The sequence below is a fragment of the Astyanax mexicanus genome, chromosome 8 (assembly GCF_023375975.1).
Source record: "Astyanax mexicanus isolate ESR-SI-001 chromosome 8, AstMex3_surface, whole genome shotgun sequence".
Taxonomy (NCBI): Eukaryota; Metazoa; Chordata; class Actinopteri; order Characiformes; family Acestrorhamphidae; genus Astyanax; species Astyanax mexicanus.
The window spans coordinates 1,204,862-1,214,882 of record NC_064415.1 but is presented as its reverse complement, the minus strand read 5'-3'; the positions used below and the strand labels follow the sequence as shown (position 1 = coordinate 1,214,882).

Genomic DNA, 10,021 nt, shown 5'->3' with positions numbered 1-10,021 from the left:
CTCCACCAGTTTTACACACTGCTTTTGGATAGCTTTTTTTATACATCTCTGGAAAAAATAAGAGAGCACTTAAAAATGGCGAGTTTCTTTGATTTTACCATTAAAAAAATGGTATATAATATAATCAAGAGGAAGATGGATGATCACAAACCATCAAACCACCAAACTGAACTGCTTGAATTTTTGCACCAGGAGTAAAGCAGCATAAAGTTATCCAAAAGCAGTGTGTAAGACTGGTGGAGGAGAACATGATGCCAAGATGCATGAAAAAAACTGTGATTAGAACCATCAGGATTATTCCACCAAATATTGATTTCTGAACTCTTAAAACTTTATGAATATGAACTTGTTTTCTTTGCATTATTTGAGGTCTGAAAGCTCCGTATTTCTCATTTTCTGTAAATAAATGCTCTAAATGAGAATACTTTTATTTGGAATTTGGGAGAAATGTTGTCTGTAGTTTACTTAAACATAAATCTATAAATAGCAAAATCAGAGAAACTGATTCAGAAACTGAAGCGATCTCTTCATTTTTTCGGAGCTGTACTTTTGGTACAAAATGCAAAATTGAAAAAAAAAAAATAAATAAATAAAATGCACTTATTTTTCTTATAAGTCGGATTGTGATGGAAAAAATGAAAAATCTGAAAAATGAAAGAATAAGAACTAAATTCTAATTAACTATACTGAATGGAATTAACGCAAAATCATGAGGTTTTACATGATATTTTCTGTTTTTGAGCCTCAAACGGTGAGAAAAATGAACTACACACGCTCTCTCTCTCTCTGTCTGTCTCTCTCTCCTTCTTTCTCTCTCTCTGAGTGGGCGGAGTCTCTCCCTCTCTCTCTCCTCCTCCTGCGGTATAAGGCGCTCTCTCTCCTCCTCTCTCTCACTCTCTCGCGGGTCTCCAGTAGGGAGAGATGAGCTGGTCTGGACGTGCTGAAGATGCTGGATGGACGCGGAGCTCTGGGATGGATACCGGTCACGATCATTATCTTCCTGTGCACTCTGCCCAATCACACCGCCGCTTACTTCGGGTAGGTGCTCGCGACCTGCTCACTCTCCGCGCGCGCAGGTGCTGCTCACTCTCCGCGCGCGCTGGATGGAGTTTGAGTTATGGAGTTTTGTTTGGTACGTTTTGGATTTCTGGTTGGAGTGTTTTTGGAGAGCTGATTGGTATGATTGTGCTGGACTGATAGATCACCCTATAGAAGTTCTGGATAAAGTATTGAATGGAGTTTGGTTGGAATAAAGGTTTTGGACTGGTAGATCACTCAGTAGAAGTGCTGGATGGAGTGAAGTTTGGAGAGCTGGCTGGAGTTTGAGTTATGATTTGGAGTTTTATTGGAGTGAAGTTTGGTCATTTTTGGAGTTCTAGTTAAAAAGCTGATTGGTATGATTGTGCTGGACTGATAGATCACCCTGTGGAAGTTCTGGCTGGAGTGTTGGTTGGAGTTTGAGTTATGATTTGGAGTGTTATTGGAGTGAAGTTTGGTACGTTTTGGAGTTCTGGTTAGAGTGTTATTAGAGATCTGGTTGGTATGAGTGTGCTGGACTGATAGATCACTCTCTATAAGTGCTGGATGGAGTGAAGTTTGGAGAGCTGGCTGGAGTTTGAGTCATAATTTGGAGTGTCATTGGAGTGAAGTTTGGTACTTATTGAAGTTCTTGTTGGAGTGTTATTGTAGATCTGGTTAGAGTGCTGGTTGGTATGGAGGTGCTGGACTGATAGATCACTCTCTATAAGTGCTGGATGGAGTGAAGTTTGGATTGGAGCTGGTTAAGAGAGTTTGAGTTATGATTTGAGTTTGAGTTATGATTTGGAGTTCTGTTTGGTACTTTTTGGAGTGTTATTGGGGATCTGGTTAGTATGAGTGTGCTGGACTGATAGATCAGTTTGGAGAGCTGGATAGAGTTTGAGTTATGATTTGGAGTGTTTTTAGAGTTCTGTTTGGTACATTTTGTAGTCTTGGTTGGAGTGTTATTAGAGATCTAGTTAGAGTGATGGGTGTTATGTGCATGCTGGACTTGTTGATCACTCTGTAGAGTTATGGTGGAGTGCTGGTTGGTTTTCTGGTTGGAGGTGCTGGTCAGAGTGTTGGTTTGTGTGCTAGTTGAAGTGGTGAATAAAGTGCTGGATAAAGTGCTGGTTAGTATGAAGTCCTGTAGTATGGAAATCCTGGTTTAAGATGCTGGTTGGAGTTTTAATTGAAAAGCTGGTTAAAGTCTTAATTGGAGATCTGGTTAATGTGTTAATTGAATAGCTGGTTAGAGAGCTGGTTAAAGTGTTAATTGAATAGCTGGTTAGAGAGCTGGTTAAGTGTTAATTGGGGATCTGGTTAAAGTGTTGATTGGGGATCCGGTTAAAGTGTTAATTGAAGAGCTGGTTAAAGTGTTAATTGAATAGCTGGTTAGAGAGCTGGTTAAGTGTTAATTGGCGATCTGGTTAAAGTGTTGATTGGGGATCCGGTTAAAGTGTTAATTGAAGTTCTGGTTAAAGCATTAATTGGAGAGCTGATTAAAGTGTTAATTGGAGAGCTGGTTATAATGTTAATTGAAAAGCTGGATAAAGTCTTATTTGGAGAGCTGGCTAAAACATTAATTGGAGAGCTGGTTAAAACATTAATTGGAGAGCTGGTTAAAACATTAATTGGAGAGCTGCGTAAAATATTAATTGGAGAGCTGATTGAAGAGCTAGTTAAATTGTTAATTGAATAGCTGGTAAGAGAGCTGGTTAAAGTGCTAATTGGAGAGCTGGTTATAGTGTTAATTGGAAAGCTGATTGCAGTGAAGTTTGGAGTGCTGGTTTTTATCATATCTTAATAACTCAATAAATAACTGATTATGAGATTTATACAGTTTTTCCAATTTCATCTAAATTATTTAAATTCTCAAACTTTCCTGTCATATATTTTACTGGTACTCCAACATTAATACTAATGGTCTAATTGGGAGTTCTGGTCCTCTGGTCTCGGCTGTTGTTTGTTTAGCTCGGTCAGGTTGATCAGATGTTTGTAGACCAGCTAAACCCTGGAACTAAATTATAACACATACTGGCAGGCTGAGGTTCTTCTCCAGCCATGGAAACCGAGCTTCTATTCTGCACTCGTTTTTACAGGAGTTCTCTCGGTTCACCCAGTGTTTCTGTGGACTCAGATGTGCGTAAGTATGTGAGGAAGTGTGTATGAGTGTGTGTGAGTGTGTGGAGGTCTGTTTCTCTGCGGTTTCTCCTCAACACACGAGTGTAATCTAGGCAGCACATTCCATCTTTTTAGAGGAACAGCCCTCCTATTACTGTTTTAGGACATTTAAAGGGGAATTCCACCAAGTTTTAGAAGAATCTGCCTGATCAGTAGTTCAGTAGCTCCTCAGAACACTGGGGTCTGGTGGGTCTTCAGTAATCAGTAGTTCAGTAGCTCCTCAGAACACTGGGGTCTGGTGGGTCTTCAGTAGTCAGTAGTTCAGTAGTACCTCAGAACTCTGGGGTCTGGTGGGTCTTCAGTAGTCAGTAGTTCAGTAGCTCCTCAGAACACTGGGGTCTGGTGGGTCTTCAGTAGTCAGTAGTTCAGTAGTACCTCAGAACTCTGGGGTTTGGTGGGTCTTCAGTAATCAGTAGTTCAGTAGCAGCTCAGAACACTGGGGTCTTGTGGGTCTTCAGTAATCAGTAGTTCAGTAGCTCCTCAGAACACTGGGGTCTGGTGGGTCTTCAGTAGTCAGTAGTTCAGTAGCTCCTCAGAACACTGGGGTCTGGTGGGTCTTCAGTAATTAGTAGTTCGGTAGTACCTCAGAACACTGGGGTCTGGTGGGTCTTCAGTAATTAGTAGTTCAGTAGTACCTCAGAACTCTGGGGTCTGGTGGGTCTTCAGTAATCAGTAGTTCAGTAGCAGCTCAGAACACTGGGGTCTGGTGGGTCTTCAGTAATCACTAGTTCAGTAGCTCCTCAGAACACTGGGGTCTGGTGGGTCTTCAGTAATTAGTAGTTCAGTAGTACCTCAGAACTCTGAGGTCTTGTGGGTCTTCAGTAATCAGTAGTTCAGTAGCAGCTCAGAACACTGGGGTCTGGTGGGTCTTCAGTAATTAGTAGTTCAGTAGCTCCTCAGAACACTGGGGTCTGGTGGATCTTCAGTAATCAGTAGTTCAGTAGCTCCTCAGAACACTGGGGTCTGGTGGGTCTTCAGTAGTCAGTAGTTCAGTAGCAGCTCAGAACACTGGGGTCTGGTGGGTCTTCAGTAGTCAGTAGTTCAGTAGCAGCTCAGAACACTGGGGTCTGGTGGGTCTTCAGTAATTAGTAGTTCAGTAGCACCTCAGATCACTGGGGTCTTGTGGGTCTTCAGTAATCAGTAGTTCAGTAGTACCTCAGAACACTGGGGTCTGGTGGAATTGTAATAGTTAGGAAACACCTCAGAATACTGAAGTTTGTTGGATACTTTGTAGAATTAAACACCTCAACACACTGGGGTTTGGTGGATTCTCAGTACAATTAAGTAACACCTCAGAACTCTGATTTTTTGTAGTTAAAACATACCTTAGAATACTGAAGTTTGGTGGATTCTCTGTAGGATTAAACACTTCAAAACACTGCGGTTTGGTGGATTCTCGATGGAAGAAAGGAACACCTCAGAACACCTCAGTGTGGTGGATTTTTAGTAGTTTAGTAGTAGAATTAAACACCTCAGAACTCTGGGGTTTGGTGGATTTTTAGTAGTTAAAAATACCTCAGAACACTGGGGTTGGGTAGCTTAATAGCAGTTTAGAAACACTTCAAAACACGGGGGTTTGTTGGATTTTTAGCAGTTAAGAAACACCTCAGAATACTGAAGTTTGGTGGATTCTCTGTAGGGTTAAACACCTCAAAACACTGGAGTTTGGTGGATCTTTAGTAGTTAAAAAATACCTCAAACTTATGGGGTTTAATAGCTTATTAGCAGTTTAGAAACACCTCAGAACACTGGGGTTTGGTGGAATTTTAATAGTTAGGAAACACCTTAGAATACTGAAGTTTGGTGGATTCTCTGTAGAATTAAACACCTCAGAACTCTGGGGTTTGGTGGATTTTTCTAAGTTAAGAAACACCTCAAAACTTTGAGGTTTGGTGGATTTTTCTAAGTTAAGAAACCATAGAAGGCTAAAAGCACCTTAGAACATAATGGTTTGGTAAATACATGGATTTGGTGGAAGCTCAGAACAATGGAGTTTGGTAGATTCTCAGTAGAGTTAAGAAACACCTCTGGGTGAACTCTGGGGTTTTGTGGAACCACATATGATTTTGAATTCAGATGCAAATAAACATAAATAGTAGACAGTAAAATGTAACAAGGAATTTTCATTTTTAACTAAGTATATTATGTCCTGTGCGCTGAGCTCAGTAGAATTAAGAAACACCTCAGAACACTGGAGTTTGGTGGAACTTATTTTTATTTTATCTAATTATTTATTAATTTACAGTGGTGGTGATGGGTTAATGTAGATGTTAGTAAATTAGTAAATTGGTAGATACTTTGACACTACTGATACTTTGAGGACTCTTTTCTTTTAAATAGCAGAGGAATACATGCAAGACACATCAGGCGGATGTGTTTCATTATTTTTGGATTTTTGATTTTGGTTTTCAGAGCTGCTCACTGGTGTAAGAACTTTCTGAGAGGGACTCTTTACAGCTGTTTTGAGTGCCTGGGCCGTTAGGAGCGTTTTACACTCTGGAAAAGTGGAAATGTCGGCGAGGTTCCTCTTAAACGGGAGAGCCAGCCGTGTCTGATTTTTGGAGACATCCCAGCATGTTTGGAGCTGGAGATCTCTGCTAATGTTTTCCGTTAATGGAGCGCTGTTACCTCAGGTGGCTGGACGACTTCCTCCGCAGGTGTTTGGCCTCCGTTAGCTCTGGCGGCGGCGGTGGCAACCTGCCGAGGGAACAAAAGGTGTGTAACGCAGCTCAAAATATTGTGTCATGTTGTGCTGCTGGCCGGTGCACGGGTGGGGGGGGGGGAGGGTGGAGATGTTATCTGATGTTATCTGCTGGAGGTATTCTCTGCTGCTGGAGATGCAAGGTTTTCTCGGGGCCAGTCGAGGCCACTCTGAAGGAGTGGTTCCCTGAGGGCCAGTTTGAAACATTATGAAGCTGTAAAAGTGGTTTGTTGGGCCAGAGATCGGGGCCGGGCTTTTCTTTCTCTTTTCCTCCTCCGATTCGCTTCTGGATCGCGTTACCTCGGGTGGGAGGGGCGCTCTGCGTGAGGAATTACATACAGCCCTTCGTCTTTGATCTGCCCCTGAGAATTCTGCTTTCAATGGCTGGAAGTGAGGCGATCACCACGGCCTTGTGTTCCTCAAGACGTTTCGCATCGGACAATGAAACTGAAACAGCTGGTTTTAGAGCACAATAATTGATTGTGGTGACGGACAGTTCTGGTGGAAACAGGAGAGTTGAGGTGCACATTGAATTCTGCGTGATTTGTTCAGCCGTGGTTTTATGTTTTTTATTGGATACAATCCGGGTTAGCACCCGAACATCCCTTTCAGACAGCTTCCTCTTACAGCATCCACAGTTAATCCTGTTGGATGTGGTTGGTCCTTCTTGGTGGTATGCTGACATTACCCTGGATACCGTGGCTCTTGATGCATCACAAAGACTTGCTGTCTTGGTCACAGATGCTCCAGCAAGACGTGCACCAACAATTTGTCCTCTTTTGAACTCTGGTATGTCCCCCATAATGTTGTGTGCATTGCAATATTTAGAGCAGAACTGTGCTCTTACCCTGATAATTATATAATGATGAAGAGAACCTGCCCTTCCTCCAGGTCGGGTCAGGAAAACAAGCTGTAGGAAGTTTATAAGTATAAGTTATAAGTTGGAGATTTGCGCCGGCCGTCGCTCTTATCTCTGGTAATGAGCTCCGAGTCTCAGGTGTTGATGCATCGATTCAGGAGAAAGAAAGGAAATAAAGAAAGGCCTCTTTGGTCTGTAGCTTTGATTGATCTGTTGTTGAATGAATGTTATCTGGAGTGGTTGGGGCTGAAACAGGTACCGGAGGTGTTTCTGAAGGTCTGAAGTGGTTTTGGCACGGCGGCCTGAAGCTGAGTCAGAGTTAATGGAGCTCTGGACTCGCGCACCCAATCAAATCCTAATTAACGCTAAGTGTGCACTTAAAGGAAGCCTAGTGTTTTATGGGTGGGATTTGGACGGGGCCCCCTGTGCACTCTCTTGTTAAAATAACTGTTGGATTGGACCGCTGCCTGTTTACAGAGAAATTGACTTTTCTTGACTTGCATTTCTTATTGCACTGAATTCAACTAGTTTTGTTTCAGTTCAATTAGGATATAAACAGAAAACTGAGTGTTTTAGGTTTGGTGTTCTTGAGAAGATCATGTTCAGGTCATGTAATTAATCAGTGGAAGGATATATTTAAGGCATCGTGTTTATATTTCAGATTTGACACTATGGCTGGTCGATATGGCACTAAAATAATATCACGATATTTCAGGGTATTTTTGCAATAACAATATTCTTGGCAATATGACAAAACTGCAATAAAAAATATTACGTTTTATTTAGTATAAATAAACAGTTTCAAACTTTCAAAAAAAGACTGCTTTCAGTAATATCACAGTATCACAATATTAAGTTTTTTTATCGTGTAAAAAACGTTGGTGATATCACATGCGATACAATATGACACATTAGGTGAACTTTAGGTGAAAGTTACTTAAATGTTGGTTAATGCTAGTTAACCGTTGGGTAAATGTTACTTGAATGTTAGGTGATGGTCATGTTAATGTTAGGTTATAAGCTGAAGATAAGGAATGTGGAATCTGGTCACTTGTTGCTAGTTCTAGCCAGAAGCCACCGGTCACGATCATTACCCCCCGCTGCTCTGTGCACTGCAGGAGGTAATATTAGCTTGTTGTATTCTCGATTCACACGTGACGCTGAAGAGAACACTTCAGGATCACTTTGCTTACTGCTGTCCCATGACTTTTGAGACATCATATATATAATTGGCAAGATATATAAATATCCGTTTTACACAGAACAGTTCCCTCCCGACTCTGGAGGAGTGTGATCCTGAAATTCCCCTGAAGCAGGTTTAGAGCAGATGTAGGCAGTGATGTGTTTGGGAGATACGTGGTTTTATTATGACAGTGTCAGTAAGTGAAAGAGCCGGACGCTCTTCTGAGGGCGTTATCCACAACCAATCCAACCGGGACCCTGACCGGGACCAGCAGGTGCTCCGACTGAACCTGACCGGGACCGGGACAGGACCGGGACGGAGAGGGAGATGGAGAGGGGTGGGTGGGTCGACTGTTGGGTGAAGGGGAAAATCAGCGATGTCATTACCAAAACATTCCTGCACTGAAAGAGAGAGAGAGAGAGAGAGAGAGAGGGGGGAATACAGAGCAAGAGAAAGTAATGTAGAGAAAGAGAGTGTTAGAAAGAGAGAGTGGTAGAGAGAGAGAATGGTAAAAAGATGAAAAGAGAGAGATATAATGGAAGGAAAAGAGAGGGGAAGAAAGAAAGAGTAGTAGAAAGAGAGAAGTAGTAGAGAGAGAGAATGGTATATCCAGAGAGTGGAAGAGAGAGTGGTAGAAAGAGAGAGGGGGAGAAAGGAAAAGGGAGAGAAAGAGAGAGAGAAAGGTAGAGAAAGACTGCTTGAAAGAGAGAGAGTGGTAGAGAGAGAGAGTGGTAGAGAAAGACTGCTAGAAAGAGGGAGAGTGGTAGAGAAAGACTGCTAGAAAGAGGGAGAGGTAGAGAGAGAATGGTAGAAGGAGAGAGTGGAAGAAAGAGAGAGTGGTAGAGAGAGAGAGAGAATGGTAAAAAGATAAAAAGAGAGAGAGATAATGGAAGGAAAAGAGAGGGGAAGAAAGAAAGAGTAGTAGAAAGAGAGAAGTAGTAGAGAGAGAGAATGGTATAACCAGAGAGTGGAAGAGAGAGTGGTAGAAAGAGAGAGGGGGAGAAAGGAAAAGGGAGAGAAAGAGAGGTAGAGAAAGACTGCTAGAAAGAGGGAGAGTGGTAGAGAGAGAGAATGGTAGAGAAAGACTGCTAGAAAGAGAGAGAGAGTGGTAGAGAGAAATTGAGGATGTTACAGAACATAAAAAAGTAATAGAGAGAGAGTGGTAGAGAGAGAGAATGGTAGAAAGAGAGAGTGGTAGAAAGAGAGAGAGTGGTAGAGAAAGTGGTAGAAAGAGAGAGTGGTAGAAAGAGAGAGTGGTAGAAAGAGAGAGAGTGGTAGAAAGAGAGAGAGTGGTAGAGAAAGTGGTAGAAAGAGAGAGTGGCAGAAAGAGAGAGTGGTAGAAAGAGAGAGTGGCAGAAAGAGAGAGTGGTAGAAAGAGAGAGAGAGTTTTATGCTTTGGCAGTAGTGTTGCTTGTTATATTCATGCCAATAAAGCACTGTTGAACTGAACTGAGAGTAGTAGAGAGAGAGAATGGTAAAAAGAGAGAATTCGGTAGAGAGAGGGTAGTGAGTGGTAAAGAGAGTGAGTGGTAGAGAAAACAGTGAGGGTTTAACTGAGCAGGAGAGAGAGATAGAGAGAGAGGTAGAAAGAAAGAGGGGTGGAGAGAAAGCCGAGTGTGTTTCAGAGCAGGAGAGAGTGATAAAGAGAGAGAAAGAGTGATAGAGTGCTATAGAGAGAGAGAGAGGTCTGGAAATGAGGTGTGTTCAGGTACATTTCTGGAGTTTTATCTTGTTTATCTTGGTAACAGAAAACACAGGAGCTCCACTGACTGAATACAACCTAGACAGACGCCAACAGTCAGACGTTCATCGCTATCAAGTGAGGTGGGAGGAAGTGTGCTGTGGCCCTGAAAAAAGGCGTTAGAGTGTCCTAAGTGTTTTGGAACCTGAGTGAGTGTGTGTGTATGTGTGTGTGTGTAAGAGTGTGTGTGTGTAATGTTTACAGCCACCTGAGTCATAATTGCCTGCAGAAATGCTAACGCTAATCAATCACTCCCACTCAGTCTGCTGCTGAGCCGTCAGTGTGTCCTCAGGCATTAGCGCTGTTAGCTCAGCTTACTGACTGATATACTGCTGC

General features: G+C 42.3%; 1 protein-coding gene and 1 long non-coding RNA gene across 3 annotated transcripts in view; both read left to right on the top strand.

Moving 5' to 3' along the window:
• Positions 1 to 899: 899 nt before the first annotated feature.
• Positions 900 to 10,021, top strand: part of wnt9a (wingless-type MMTV integration site family, member 9A) — a 55,053-nt gene continuing 45,931 nt past the window's right edge. For both annotated transcript variants that reach the window (XR_007440325.1, XM_007232454.4), the window contains exon 1: positions 900 to 1,038. Coding sequence is in view for 1 of the 2 variants with exons in the window: in XM_007232454.4 (XP_007232516.2) it covers positions 947 to 1,038 (92 nt within the window). In the remaining variant the exon portion in view is untranslated. The remainder of the gene's footprint in view (positions 1,039 to 10,021) is intronic.
• On the top strand, positions 8,183 to 9,755 carry LOC125803916 (uncharacterized). Its single transcript, XR_007440338.1, has 3 exons — positions 8,183 to 8,627; positions 8,971 to 9,200; positions 9,235 to 9,755. It is a non-coding gene; the product is annotated as an uncharacterized LOC125803916 (long non-coding RNA).